Source organism: Pinus tabuliformis, chromosome 2_1 (genome assembly GCF_031772625.1).
Source record: "Pinus tabuliformis cultivar Carrire ecotype Pingquan chromosome 2_1, CPIR1, whole genome shotgun sequence".
NCBI lineage: Eukaryota > Viridiplantae > Streptophyta > Pinopsida > Pinales > Pinaceae > Pinus > Pinus tabuliformis.
The window spans coordinates 153,503,941-153,520,058 of NC_142299.1; the positions used below are offsets into that span (position 1 = coordinate 153,503,941).

Genomic DNA, 16,118 nt, shown 5'->3' on the forward strand with positions numbered 1-16,118 from the left:
TATCCTTCAGAAGATCAGATCTCCGACATTTTCACGAAACCTCTTGGCAGAATAAAATTTACTAAGTTCAGGGATGAACTTGGCATCTGTTGTAATGTATCTTTGGATCAGAGGGGGGAATGTTAGATGATCCAAAATAAATATTATCATAGGTTATAAAGTTAGAATAAAATAATTATTAATTTAAGATATTAAATTAATAATTATTAATCTAGAATATTTAATTATTTAATGGAGACATTTAGAATTAGTATATTGTTGTAAAAAGATATGACTCTACAAATGTGTCATATCTTAGGCTCTAATTTAGGAGAATTGTTAGTAAGTTGTTTGAATAGCTTTTATTGTAAGTGGACACTTGTTATTTTATAAGTGATCCATAATTAGAGGTAGTTAAGACATTGAGCTTATAAATAGCTCATTGCAAGAGTGTTTTGTTGTTTGGGTGTAAACTCTTGCAAAATTCCAAATGTAATTGTTTTTCTTATTAATAAAATTACGTGTCTGAGGACACTTCTGCCATTAGAACATACCTGTTAATGAAAGAAATGAAGTTTGTCTCACTATTCTTCAATTTTTGATCCATAAAAAAATCTTAGTTGGTGGTGATAATCGTTGTTTGATCCTCAATCCCTCCTTGACAACCACCACAAAACTCTTCCCCTTCCTTCTCCAACACTCCGAAACAGAAATGAGGAAAAAAAAGGCAAATTTTCCTTTTTCTAGCGGCAGCCTAGCCTGCCCAGGGATATTTTATATCGTATGTGATATTTTTCCGAGATATCGACGATATCTCAAAAATATCGCGATATTTTCGGGAGCCAAAATATTGCGAAATTTTCGGCCCCGAAAATTTCACGATATTTGGCGATATCTCGCCAATGTTATCATCACTGATTTGAAGTACTTGTACCCCCTAGAACTTCTATAGACATCACTTTTTTACATCTTTACATCAAATATTACATAAAAATCCCATTTAGAAGGGGAATTATGACAATTAAAAATTGACATCTAGACAACCAAATTCTACGAGACTTTAGACATGATCTAGTTTGGCAGTGTACATCGACTCTATACACTAGGACTCAAGACTTCACCATCAAGCCCCACTCTAGCTTTGGGGTATGTTTGGGAGAAAAATTTAACCAATTATTTGCAGTTAAAAAACTCAAATAAGTAGCTAAGGAAAAAAAACTCCTAGAGTGAAACCCTTGCAAAAATCGTAAGTTTACCTAGATGTGTTACATGGGGCTTTGTAATATACTAGCATCATTTTTACATAATGGCCCATAGGGCTGCAGAATTTCGATTACACAACTCTGACATTTTGGCGAAAGATGATGATGATTTTCTAAACTTCTGACTGCTCTGAACATGAAAAAATGTACTCTGTTATAGGGTAGTTGACACATGAGTGGCCAACATACCTCATTTTGTCAAATGACTACTTGTAAATTAAAAATTATATTCTGCATCTCCTGTTGTTTTGTGTATTCTTGATTTTCAATGGAACAGCATGTCTATAACACTAAATATGCACTGCTATGTTCAAATGAAATTTGTTTTGTGAAGGTAACAACAAGCAAGGGTGAGGAATCTGACTTTCAATAAATGCTACATAATGATTTCCTTTTTAAAAGTACATACAAAAATCCATTAAAGAATTTATCTGGATCTCTAAAATAAAGATTGTCTAGGGTAAGCACATGGCGTCTTGATTGTGTCAAGACTTAAAACCAATCATGCATGTATTTTTAAAATATATACATCAAAATGGAATTACAGCAAATGAACAATATTTTAAAGGTAGTGATAAAGAGTTTCATGACAACCTAATCAAACTGAGAGTTAAAATCAACTTTTAAATTTTATGAAATACATTAACTTTTGAACAGTCTAGACTCTACCCAACGTATATTTGTTCAAACCCATCGTTTGGTTCCCTTGACAAAAAGTCAATATATGTTAAACCTTGGCTTGTTTTTGTTTTTTTGGATAGGTATTACTCTTGTTTTATCCCAGATCGAAATGTCTAGACTTAGGCTCCACATGGCCTGAGATTATCTTTCAAACACTGTAAATGCTTAACAAGTATCAAGGACGCAGATCAATCACTTGTATGATATTTTCTGAACCATGTTTTTCTGCTTCTTGCTCAATAAAAGCAACAAAAAACATTAAGCCTTTTCAAAAGAATGAACCCTTCATGCATATTGTTACAAGATCAATCTTTTGTTAAAGGAAACATTTATAGAAAGTCCACCCAAAGCGCATTATAAATATTAAGTAAAGATTTGAATTACCACACATAAACAGTAGCATTCATAAGAAAGGAATGTTAGTATTCTGATGTTGCTCCTTACTGAATGCACGATAAGTTTCCATGTCCTCTCTTGTTACTAAATTTCCATTAAAAATGGCATACAGAGACACAGAATGAATATACCTCAGCATTGTGGATCTTGTACTCATGTAATATTTGATAACAAAGTTTTTCGTCAACATGTGTTAATGCCATTGTGCTGTTGAAGGAAATGCCACCAGTCTTTTTCCTCTTGAAATATATCTGCCAGATCAAAATAGTTAACAGACTAAACAACTATGCTTGTAAGAAAATTTTCAGAAAAAAAGTAACAAATATATAGCTGAAATAAATCTTCACAAAATGTAACTTTTCAGAGGAAATGCACAGTAATATCTAAAGAATGAGTCAAAAGGTAACCAAAGAAGATGACTTGTTGGGCACTAACGTGTCATCAACCAGTACTGAGAAGTACGTCTGAGGTGTGAGTTGACGCCTGCATGGAGAATACACCTGAAGTGATCTGGTTGAATTTCCCTATGAAGCTTTCTAGTTATTATTTTCTCTTTCAGTTCCATGGCCCTTATATTAGGTCCTCAGTGCATGCAACTTCTTTCAGATTGGGTGGGAATCCGAGTGAAGTAGAACAAACAGGCTCACTATTTGATATATAAGCCCAGTTATCATACCAGAACAGTCTTACATGTACCTATGATAATCTTTAAAAAGCAATATTCAAGTGCTGCTATGTTTTCAGGGTGTTAATCAACAAGCAGTCAACAATGACATATATAAGTTTCTAATTAATCAGGATAAGAATATTGATATGCATATGGATATGGATACAAGGAGAGAGACAAATACATCAGTTTTGTAGGAAAAATTGAACCAGATTGTGATAACCAAATATGGATCACGAACTAATAATCCAGAATATTTGGAAAATAAAAATATCCATTGAAGATAAAATAATAATATATAAAACTATAAACGTATGAGAGAATGATATAATATTACAAATGAGGACCCCATATATATAGCTAGGCAAAGTGCCCTTTCATTAAGGTTTACATCTTTTAGTTGAGACATGTCCTGTCATATGTCCCATCATTAACTATAAATTATCTAGTTTATTATTAATTATATTAATTTGTATTTATATTCATAGCATTGCCTTCTCCTTTAGAAATGCTCTGTCCTCAAAGCATATTTATGGAATGGATTGAGGTATTTTTTTCTGGCTTGTAATGTTTTTCCATCACTCTCCGTTCTTGGAGCTGTCATCTTTGATGATATGAGACAACATGAACTTTTGAGCACTGAGCAAAATTTTCAACCTGAAAAATGATCTAACCATATTAATTCAATCTTTTGCAGAGCATTGCACTTCCATGAAAAATTGTTATCATGAGGCCTAATTGGGCAAACATCAATATCTTTTGAATAAAGTTCAGTTGTTTTTGTCCTATATGATATTGATATACTTATCGGTTAAGATACCTTCTCATATGATGTGGATGTCCATAAAGGGATTTTGTAATAAGATCTTCCTTTATCATGCCTGTAGTGTTTTCTTGATTTACTTTAGGTATATGCTTCTCTACTACACACTGACAATGATTGGTTGATCATTGGGTCTTTCCATGGAATTTCCTGAGTATGTCTTTACTTCGATTGGAATGGCATCCTTCTGAATCGTGATATTAACCAAATCAGTATTTGTTCCCTTTTCTTCAAAATGGATATTTTTTATCTGAAGACTGTTGAAATTCCTAATACCTCAGATCTGGTCTACGCTTAGACTACAACATAAACACACTAAAGATACTCAACTATGAAGCACTTTGCACAATGGAAATATAACAGCAATGAAACCAATAAAAGTACACAAGATATCTAGGCCAAAAAATTTTCTTATCAATCCATCAACAAGAAAATCATAGGGCTCTTGTACCAGGGATCATGGCCCTTTAGAAACCATGATAAAAATGATATAGTACAACTAGGGCTTCAGGTCTAATCCTTCAGACCCTCAATCTGCCCAATAAAACAAAGACAAATTACTCAACTTACTTGCTGGTTGACCTTCCTTTGCAATCAGCCCTTTCAGTCCTCTTGTCCATAGAAGATTAGCTCATTTTGTCCTTTGTCCCTGGATGACTCCAGAGCCACTAGTGCGCATTTCTGACAGGAAATGTGAGTAGCCAGAGGGAGTGCAAGTTGGCTAGGAGGAGGCCACATTGATTTGCTAGAGGCAAAAATGATTTCCCAAATAATTTTTCTAGTGAGATAAGTTGTCAAAGCTTTCACAGAAAGGCAAGCAGTTGTAATTCCCTATTTTGCTGAAGAATAATATAAACCCTCATCTGCTACATTGGTTTTCCCTTCAGGGATTTTCAAGGACGATTGTCCAAAAATATTGGTGTCAAATTTTGATGTTTGTCTGTGCATTATTTTCTCAGTTCTAGTATTTTATTTTCCGCAACGTTTTTATCTGTGAAGATGGTAGTATTGGATTGTTCATTATTTGACGTAAATTAATTTACAAAAGACAAATAAACTTCACAAGTTAGGAGAATAATACCCTGTAGTTGCAATTGTGGAAATTTCACATGGTATTAGAGCAGATTAGATCGGAGCAGCTCTAGAGCGAGGTTGGTGCAAATCAGAGCAGATCTAGAGCACTGAAGAGAAAGTTTGCGTAGGCCAATAAGACAGTGTGTGTTTCAAAGGCAACAATTTGATTTCCAGTACAAGTAAGTGATCCAAAGGAAGTGCGAGTTGTCTCAGTGAGTAGCAACATGCAGTGAGGTTGTCTGAAAGGATTTATGGTGGCAAATCGAACTTCGCAGAGCAGATCTAGCGCAGATGGTTTGCCGCAAAAGGGTTTTGTAGGGTAAATCAATGCAGGGCGTCAAAGAGAAAGCACGAGGGTTTCATAACCCAGTTTATTATTTTCTTCAGATTATTTGAGTTCTCAGATTTTCCAGAGATGGTGGCAACAAGATTGAGAGATCAGGACAGGTTGGATGGAGCCTCCAACTTTGGTATATAGAAGGCCGGTTTGAAACCCGGTTTGATAGCTGGATCGGTCCGGTCACCGGTTCCGGTTTTTAAAACTATGGCAACAATGCAAGGGTATCAACAGTGTGTGATCAGAGTAGCGCAATGGAAGCGCAAATTGATTCAGCGACAACACATAGCAAGAGAATCATAGTAGTGTAGTGAGAGCATGGTCGACAAGGATTAGAGAGGATTTACTTCATAGAGATTTCCAACTTCTCAATGGCAAAGGGAGATCTATGAAGCGAACAAAGTTCCTTCTACAGATTAATTACTCCAAAATATTAGGAATATAAAGATATCCATGAGGATAAAAATATTATATATTAAATGTGTGAAAATGAATAAGATTATTTACAATGAGAACGAGAGGCTTGCTTATATATCAAACAAGTGTCTCTTCATGGAGAGTCATGTCCTATTTAGACATGACTCTTCAACCTAATTACTAATTAACTAATCATTATTTGTGATTATTAACATTTACATTATTTTTCATTATTTCCTATATATTTATTCATAACATTGCCTTCCTCCTCAAAAAGCTTTGTCTTCAAAGCTTGTCGATGAAAAAGGCTTGATCTCTTATCATTATTTGTGATTATTATCATTTACATTATTTTTCATTATTTCCTATATATTTATTCATAACATTGCCTTCCTCCTCAAAAAGCTTTGTCTTCAAAGCTTGTCGATGAAAAAGGCTTGATCTCTTTTTCGGCTTCGAATGTCTTTGTCTCTCGGAACAATCATCTTCCTCGATACAAGCTGATATGATCTTCTAAGTGACAAACAAAATTGTCGCATTGAGAAGGGATCAAACCATCCTAGATTAATCTTCTATGTAGTATTCTGATCACTGGAATTTTGTAACGACTTGTCAGCATAAGACGGGATTGAGGTTACATCACTCTTCTCTAGAATATCAATTTGTTTTTTCTGTTCTGAATGGTCCCAATATGTAGCATGGTTGAGTTGTCTACTCTCATGATTCAGATGTCGATAGGGAACCTTTTTGGTTTGACTTTCCCTTATTAACTGTGTGGAAATTTTTTGATTTACTTCAGGGGATGATGTTGTTGAGTTCGTTACCAAACCTTCACTTGGGGTGTTTATCATCTGAACTGCAACATCCAAGCGTGTCTTTTCTTCAACTTGCTTGTCTTCTTCCTGAGTTGTGACTTTCACTGGATCGGTATCTGTTGTTTTGTCGTCAACTTGAATTCCCACATTTGATGCTTCCTTCTTGATAAGTTGTTGTACCTTGTTTTCTAATGACTTCTTATCTTTCTTAAGTTTCTTAATTTGCGTCAGTAATTTTTCACTATGGTTTTTAAGTCGAGAAACTTCTTCATTTTTGTCAACAATGATTTTGTCAATTTCATTTTGCATATTTTGTAATACTTTTTTACCTTCTTGAGAAATTACTTTTGAAATATCTAATATATCTTCTGGCGTTACTGAATTTGGTTTCAGTGTAACATCTTGGAGTGTTATTTTCTTCTTCTTGTAAGAAAATGTTAGAAACTTTTTCTTCGTATTTAAGATGACAAATCCTACCGTTTCCATCTAGGGTGATCCCAAAATAATGTCACCTTGATTGTTCCATAGGGTGTGAACTGAGAATTGCGATACAAATGTATAATCTTCAATGTTTAATTGTAAATTGGCTATGTCATATATTTTATTGCCACAAAAGTCTAATTTTTCAGTTATATTTGACTCCCGAATCACTAATTGGTTTGTGATTTTAGGTGTTATATAATTTGCATCTTCTACCGGAGAAATAGAAATAATAACATATTTTCCTACAAGATTTCCTTTAATGTTAAATAGCACTTTACCGTCTCTGGGTAAGGTTTCTGGGAATCTTATGGCCTTCATTTTTGTATTAGACTCCATTTTTGCTTCTTGAATATTAAATACTTTTTAAATCACTTTTTTTTTAAATAAATCCATTTTTTCTATATATATTTTTCAAATATTCTCCTCTTTTAAATAGCCTTGACCCTGCTAATTTCCTCTCTTTTTTTTTAAATTCTCCTTTATATTGTTTCCCTCTATATATGTATGTCTTTCTTTATATTAAGACCCCTTTTCAAACAACTTTATTATCTCATAATAATAATAGTTTCACTTCTTTTTTAAGAATAAATTGGTCCCTTTTTTTATATACTTCAATAATATAATCTTTTGAATTGATTAACCTCACAAAAAAGATGCAACATCGACCTTTAATTAATTGGGTTAGTCAAATTAATTGGTTTTGTTAGTGTTGGAAAGTCACGACTTATTGTTGACCAACTCGTTAACTTTCCTCCTTGGTTATGAATGGTTAGAGAGCGGCACGACCACTGGAGCTCCTCTGAATCTGTGGTTACACGGTACAATACAAATATTTGGAAATATATGGCTGCATTATATGAGTTTCGAACGGATTAAATCAGTGCCAAAGTGAATCGTGTTGTCCAATCCTTATGTTTTTCACTTATTGGTGCTGCAAAGACTGCAACAGCGACTATACAGATCGTATAAGCAGCAATGGCAGAGGCTGAAGCGTTTTGCAGTGGAGGTTGAGAAGGTTAGCCGAGAATGTGGCGGTGTCATATAGATTTGCTAATAGTGTCAGGCGATGGTTGTAGCGAAGTTTTTTTGCTGGACGATGAAGGTCAATGGTTGTATTTGGCAACAGCGTGATGGCAGCAACAAACCCTGCAGAGAAACTACAATGGTTGTTTGTGGCATTGAACAGCGGTTTAATGGGATTGAGACCGGGTCGATGGGGGACTGTCAGGGTCAATAGGAATTCCGCAGTGTTCAAAGGTCAAAGCCACAACTGTATTTGCACAGTTTTGGATACCAACGGTTGCGGACGTCAAGCCCAATTGATGTGTAGAGCTACTTCGTGTGCTTGCAGGGAAAACGCGTTGTTCGGTAGCATTGGCGGTTGCAGAGGGCGTAAGGTAGGTTTGTTTTTTTGTTTATATATATATATATATATATATTTTCCAATTTTTTTTTAATTTAAATTTTTTTTTTTAACAAATGGCCAAAGACCTGAAAAATGGAGAATCTCCCAATGTGTAGCGAAACGCTTCAAGTATGACAACAACAAGGTTGATGACGATTGATGACCAAGGGCCGGTGACCGAGAACGAGCTCTGTGCAACAGTGAAGCGGCCAAAGGATCGACAGCTCTGATACCAAATGAAGCGAACAAAGTTCCTTCTACAGATTAATTACTCCAAAATATTTGGAATATAAAGATATCCATGAGGATAAAAATATTATATATTAAATGTGTGAAAATGAATAAGATGATTTACAATGTAAACGAGAGGCTTGCTTATATATCAAGCAAGTGTCTCTTCATGGAGAGTCATGTCCTATTTAGACATGACTCTTCAACCTAATTACTAATTAACTAGTCATTAATTGTGATTATTATCATTTACATTATTTTTCATTATTTCCCATATATTTATTCATAACAATCTATTTTATTTGCAGAGAGAAGATGCAGTCTCTCCAGAAATGCGAGTTGATTGAGGCAAAGTGAGTTGTCGGGGCAAAGAGAAACTTTGCCAAATCATATCGATTTGCAGAATAGAAGCAGTTCCCAGTTTTAGGCTCGATTTTTCAATGGCGACCATGGTTATTTCCAGCAATGCAAGTTTGCTAAAGAGAATGCAGTAAATTGCCAGAACCCAGTTGCAGAATCTGCTCAATGTCTCAAAGGGAGGACAAATTGATTTGGAGGGTCTCAGTAGCTTCCAAGAGGAATGAACAACCAACAAAAGTGAAGGAATCAATTTACTAGAGGTTTGCTAATTTATGGCAAACAAGTGTATCACAGATGTTAGACACCAACAACATATATCAGTTTGGCTATAGCATATTCCCATAGATCAGCAGGTTGCAGATATACTCACGAAGGCCTTTGGTAAGGCAAAGTTTGTCTACTTCATGGAGCAAATGGGAGTAGTGGAGAACACCTTCCTCACTAAGAGGAAGTGTTAGCTTTTAGTAGCAACGGAATAGTGTTCTGGTCTCTATGGTGTCTAAGAGTCTAAGGAACACGAGATCTCCAAAACCCAGAAAAGGTTTTGCAAGAAAAGCCTTAGAAACACCTCAATGAGATTAATTAGCCAATAATTAAATACTTCCTAAGTCTAACTTAGGAAAACTGATTAATTAAATAAGATTAATTGAGGGAAAATGATTTTTCTCTAGAAACTTCCAGAAAAAGTGAGTTGATGGAGTCAAGATGATCATAGTCATCGATAGAGATATGATCATGGTCATTGGTTGTCCAACAGAGGATTATAAGAGCAAGTCAATGGGGTTTAGACAAGACACAGAAGACACAAGAGAAGTTCGATTTACCCAGTTGCAGTGATTGAAGCAAAGGGAGACACCAGCAAAGGGGTTTCAACAGTAAGAATTTCCGAAGAAATTCTCAAGAGGTTTTCCAACATTCTAGTGTCAAGAAGGGAGGTTGAGATTTCCAATAGGGAGGTCGTATTCAACTACTGTGAGTAGCTAGTTCTTTGGTGCAGGTAGCAAGAGCAGTATTTCCACTTCCAATTGTCAGAAGAATTGTCGAATGAGGTGCGAGTAGGTTCAGGAGCCCAAGGGAGGTAGAACGACTTGCAAGGAAGCAATCCGGAGGCTGTGCGAATTTTCCAGAGCCATCAATGCGCATTTCTGACAGGCAGTGCTAGTAGCCAGAGGAAGTGCGAGTTGGCTAGGAGGAGGCCAGGTCGATTTGTTGGAGGGAAAAGTGATTTCCTAGATATTTTTTCTAGTAAGATAAATTTGAAGCTTTGCCAAAAAGGCAAGCAGTTGTAATTCTCTATTTCGTTGAAGAGTAACATAAACCCTCATTTGTTGGTAGTAAAATCGCGCGCGCGCTGCTGTTCTGAAGCCGACTGTAGGTTTGCCGCCGCCAAGCTCTTGGACGCTGCCATGAGCGGTCCCGGGGGTGGGGAGTCCGCTCCCACCCCTCCATTATCCTCTGCAGATGCCTTCAGAAGACTGTTATCGCAGAAAGGGAAGAAGCATCAGCACGTTGAAGTGCCGAAATTCATTAAAAAGCTCGACGAAATACCAGAGATAGCACTCCCAGAGGAGCAATCGATTAAAATCGCTCTTGCGTTGTCTGACAGAGGCCTAGTAGGGCAGTTTATGGGCCGATGGCCGTCCACTAAGACCACGGACGATTGGATACAACGAAACTGGAGACCGCAGCTGGAAAATAATGTGATCTGTTATGCTATAGGGCGAGGCTATTTCATCTTTGAATTTACCACCAAGGAAGATCGCGACCTGGTTTTCAGAAACGGGCCGTACTTTATGGGAAATCAGGGACTGTATCTCAATAAATGGAGTCCTGATTTTGATCCATCCGTTGATGTCCCCAAGAAGGCGTCGGTCTGGGTTTGTTTACCCAATCTCCCTCTTCACTGTTGGAGCTATCAATCTCTGCAGAAGATTGGTAATGGGTTGGGTCGATTCATTGACAAAGCTGATCACAAGGGCCAATATACTTGTGCTAGAATCTGCGTAGAAGTCGATCTGGAAGCCGGGCTTCCAGAAGCGATTAAACTCAAAGTTGGAGAATGGCAGCACTACCAGGACTACGAGCAGCTGCCTTTCAAATGTCGAACCTGTCATGAGCATGGACACTTCCAGAGAAACTGCCCAAAAGCCCCAACAGGGAACACAGTTGAAGAAGAAGGATGGAAAGAAATCAGAAAGGGAAAGGCTATTCCAAAGCCTCCCGGACAGAAAACTACCGCCCCATCGGGAAAGCCTCACACCAATCCAAAAGCCGCTGCTGCTTCTAAAGACGGATCTCCCTCTGGAGAAAAGATGGATGATAAGGAGAACCAAGAAGAAACCGGAAATATGGAGAAAAAAGGAAAAACAAATGAAGCAGAATCAACAGTCCCCTCACCCGAGGAATGTCAGAGAGGAAATGAAGGCAATGAAGAACACATTAGTCTAGCCTCAGACTCTGAAGGCGATTCAGAAGAGAGAGATTCTGAATCTGACAATTCGTTAGCCACTCCAATCAAGACGACTAGAGGGCGGAAATCAAAGAAGAAACAGAGAGAGGAAGAAACTTACAAAGATGTCCTCCAGGGATCCCAAAAAACTCTCAAATCAATGATGAATACCAGATCTGGGCGCAAAAGCAACAAGGCTCCAATGGGAGCCTCCTCTCCCCACAAAAGTAAATAATGAAATACGTCTCCTGGAACTGCAGAGGTTTAGGCAGCAGGTCGAAAGAGGAAGCCCTGAAAGATTTAGTGAGAATATACTCGCCTGAAATCCTCCTCATCCAGGAGACAAAGTTGGAGGATCTTTCTCTCCTCCATTCTAGTAAAGTTTTTTGGAACAAAGGTCATGGAAAAGCGGTTAGTGCAAGAGGTGCCTCTGGTGGAATAGCCACCTTCTGGAACAGCACTATATATGACTTTATTCAAGAAAAAAGCAGCGCTCACTGGCTCTTCACTCAGCTACTCCACAAGGATTCTGGTCAGCAAGTAAGTATGTTTAATGTGTATGCTCCTGTTTTGCCAAGTGAGAAAAAAATCTGCTGGAACTCGCTTCATTCATTTCTTTTAGAGCAAAACCCCGAGAATATCATAATTGCAGGTGACCTTAATGTCACCCTTGATATTAATGAGAAAAAGGGAGGTTCCATTGTCAGGGATCCTGCCAGAGAATGGGTTGAAGACATAATGCTGGGCTGGGACCTGGAGGATATTAAACCTTCTTCAGGAAAATTCACTTGGTCCAACAAAAGAACAGCCCCCAACCATATTGCTGCCCGTCTAGACAGATTTCTTGTCCACTCTTCTTTCCTAACCAGCGGTCTTATGGCATCCTCTAAAATTCTCCCAAATCTCACCTCTGATCATAAGCCCATTCTTCTCGAGCTTTCCCTTGATTGCAATCTTGGCCCCATCCCTTTTCGGTTCAGCCCTCTGTGGATCCAGCAAGAAGGCTTTCAAGATGTGGTCTCCGACTCTTGGAATAGGCCCGTCCATGGTTCTCCTTTCTTTGTGTGGGAAGAGAAAATCAGGGTTCTAAAAAGAAATCTTAAAGACTGGGCTAAAAGACTGCAAACCCCAACATCCAAAAGAAAAGAAAATATAAATAGGCTTGCTGCTCATCAACTAGAAATGGAGCATAACCCTGTTTCTCCAAGTATGCTACTAAAAGAAGTCGAGCTCCAAAAAGAGGTTCATAGATCTAGCAGGGAGGAGGAAGAATTTTGGCGGCAGAAGTCTAGGATTCTCTGGCTGAAATCCGGCGATAAGAACACCAGCTTCTTTCATAAGCAAGCGGAAGCCCGAAAGAACTTCAAATCAGTCTCAGAGATTCAACACCAAAATACAGTGATTAAGGATTTCGAAGGCATCAAGAGAGCTGCATACTCCTTCTTCCAAGATCTGTATTCGGCTCCTGAAGAACCAGCTATTGATCCCCACTCTTATCCGATCAATTTAATACCCAATTGTGTCAAGGACTCGGACAATGATATGCTGACAGCTCCGATTAGTATGGAAGAGCTTGAGGAGGCACTGAACAACATGGAGCCTGATAAAGCCCCAGGGCCAGATGGGTTCTCTGTCAGGTTCTTTTTGACTTGCTGGTCAATAATCAAAAAAGATCTACTGAGGATGGTCAGAAAATCCCAGAATTGTGTAAAGATAGGTGGTGGCATCAACTCAGCCTTCCTAGCTCTGATCCCAAAAGAGAAAGGCGCCTCTGACTTTAGTAGATTTAGGCCAATATCTTTGTGCAATTCCAGCTATAAGTTGGTCTCCAAAATAATAGCCAACAGGCTGAAAAACATCTTGCCAGACATCATCCCTGAAAATCAAGGCGGTTTCATAAAAGGCAGAAAGATTTTGGATAACATTGTGCTGGTCCAAGAAGCAGTCCACTCTAGTTGCCAAAGAAAGGAGAAAGGCATGGTGATTAAGCTCGACTTGGCTAACGCATTTGACAGGGTGAGACATGAATTTCTGTTTGCCGTGATGAAGAAGCTAGGCTTTTCAACAAACTTCATCAACTGGGTGAAAGCCTGTATTGCCTCGCCTTGGATTGCGCCTTTGGTTAATGGCCGTTCTACTGATTTCTTCCAAGCTTCTAGGGGTCTGAGACAGGGATGCCCGTTGTCACCGCTCCTATATGCTGTCCAAGCCTCGGTGTTAAGTTTCCAACTAGATCATAATCAGCAAATTCAAACACTGCCTGGCCTCAGAACTACTCACAAGGTGAAAGACATTAATCATGCCCAATTTGCTGACGACACTCTGCTGCTTGGAGGAGCCAGCTTGATCTCTGCCAGACATTTCAAGAGGGAACTGGACATTTACAGGCTGATCTCGGGCAGCAAAATCAATTATAGAAAATGCTCTATCTATGGCTGGAATTGCTCGACTAAAGAACTGTCTGACATAGCAAGACTTTTAGAAATGGAAGGAATACGAAATTGGGAGTCATTTAAATATCTCGGGATCCCAATCTTCAAAACAAAGCCTAAAGTTGCTCACTGGCTGCCTCTGCTTGACAAAATAAAGAATAGAATCCAAGCCTGGGGTGCCTCATGGTTGAACAATGCAAGGAAAGTCATCCTCATGAAATCGATCCTAATAAGCATGCCTCTATTCCAAAACTCAATCCTCCTTGCCCCAAAAACCTTTCTTAGTAAGTTAGATAGCATGTTGAGAAGATTTCTGTGGGAAGGTGGGAACAACAATGATAGAAGAATCCATCTAGTGAGCTGGGAAATCCTCAAGAGTCCCTTTCAGGAAGGAGGCCTCCAGCTGCGCAATTTGGCGGCTCAAAACCTTGCTTTGGGATCCAAGATCCTTTGGAATTTAGTCTCTGGAAATACTAGCTGGAGTAAAAGAGTCATTTGGAAGAAATACTTCCATGGGCAGCATTTGAGATGCCTGGATAAACCTCCAAGAACTCTAAAAGGTTCACCAATATTTAATCTTTGCAATGCTGCTAGGGAGCAATTCAGCCAACACCTATATTGGATCCCTGGTAATGGAAGGAAAATCAATATCTGGGATGATCCGATCTTGGGTGACCAGCCAATGAAGCATGTGAATGGTCTTGCAAACATCAAAGATTGGCTTCAGTCTCGCAATCTGCACACATTGTGGGACATTTCGAACTGGAAAGAAGCTCCTGATAGAACCTGGGATGGGTGGAATCTGGGGGAGGTCCCCATAATGCTGCAGGGGGAAGCCTCTTTACTTCTAGATATGCTCCAAGGAAAATCTCCTTCAAAGGCCACTGCCAAAGACAAAAGAGGCTGGGGGTTCATCTCTGGCCATTATACTGTTTCTGAAGGTTATAAAAGAATTACGGTTGTTCCTCATGTTCCTCCAAATCCGGCCCAATGGAAATTTATATGGGACTTTCCAGCTCTCCCAAAAATAGACTTCTTCTGTTGGACCGTGGCACACCAAAGCATCCTCACCAGAGACAACTTGAGAAGAAGAGGAATGGAAGGACCTTCCAGATGTCCCCTTTGTAGGTCTGATGAAGAAACTACCAATCACCTGTTGCTGCTATGCCCCTTTGCTCAAGAAGTCTGGAGGGGAGTGCTGCTGTTAGAGCCCTTCCTTGCTCTTCCAGACAACATCCCTGACCTGTTCAGAACTTGGGCCAGCTTATCTCCCTTCTGCCTTAAAAATAAAAGTCTCCTTAAAACCAGCTAGATGTGGATCCCTAAGTTTATTTGCTGGAAATTATGGTTGGAAAGAAACAACAGAATTTTTCGAGAAGAAAGTTGCACTACAATAAGAGTTATCTCTAAAATAAAAGCATTGTTGGGCGAGGCACTGGAAGCCAACACTTCATCAAGGAACGAAACGAGACTGCTCATAGAAGAAGAGAATTGGTTCAAAGAATTAGTTCCAAAGTTGAAGGAAAGGCCCCCTCAATCTGTTCCCGTTCATTCCAGTTGGGAGATTAGGCTGGAAGAACAAGAGTTTATCAAGTGGAGATCGGCCTTGGAAGATCACTGTTTATTCTTCGATGGGGCTTCTAAAGGAAACCCTGGGGTTGCTGGCAGCGGGGGAGTTCTATTGAGCCCTGGAGGCTTTCCGGAACTGAGATTCCATTGGGGTCTAGGAACTGAAACTAACAATAGAGCGGAGGCTCTGGCATTGTGGCAAGGGCTGACACAGGCGATCAAAAGAAATATCCTTTCTCTCTCAGTCTTCGGGGACTCAAGACTCATCATCCAGGCCATGCTTCATCCTAAGAACTCTCACCAGGTTCAGTTAGCCTCCATCATTAGGAAAATCAGACTTCTGCTGCCCAAATTTAACAAAATATCCTTCTTTCATATCTTAAGGAACCTCAACTCCCAAGCTGATACTGAGGCCAACCTTGGTGTCCTCTGTTCCCGAAGATCCCTGGTAATTAACTCAACAGAATCTTCTTGCTCCATTCCTTAAATCTCCAGCTCGATCCTCCTTTCCTATCTGAAATAAGGGCTCCCTGTTCAATCAATTTTGTAATCCGACAATCCAAGACTGATTCCAGATTCTAGGCTCAGCCCAAAGCCAAAGAACCCTTTCAGTCATCTCGGTTGATTCTCTCTGTTTCATCCCTCAATAGGCTTTCCTAGGAAATTGATATTTGATGTTTACGGGATCAGCTTCTGAGACAACAATCTTGGATTCCCATCAGGTTTTGCTGTTCTAGC

General features: G+C 38.9%; 1 protein-coding gene across 1 annotated transcript in view; it reads right to left on the reverse strand.

Annotated features, from left to right (window-relative positions):
- LOC149199199 (developmentally-regulated G protein 2-like) overlaps positions 1–16,118 on the reverse strand; it is a 216,056-nt gene that overhangs the window by 54,695 nt on the left and 145,243 nt on the right. Inside the window, exon 8 of the mRNA XM_089402339.1 lies at positions 2,450–2,569. Within this exon, the coding sequence (XP_089258465.1) occupies positions 2,450–2,569 (120 nt within the window). The remainder of the gene's footprint in view (positions 1–2,449; positions 2,570–16,118) is intronic.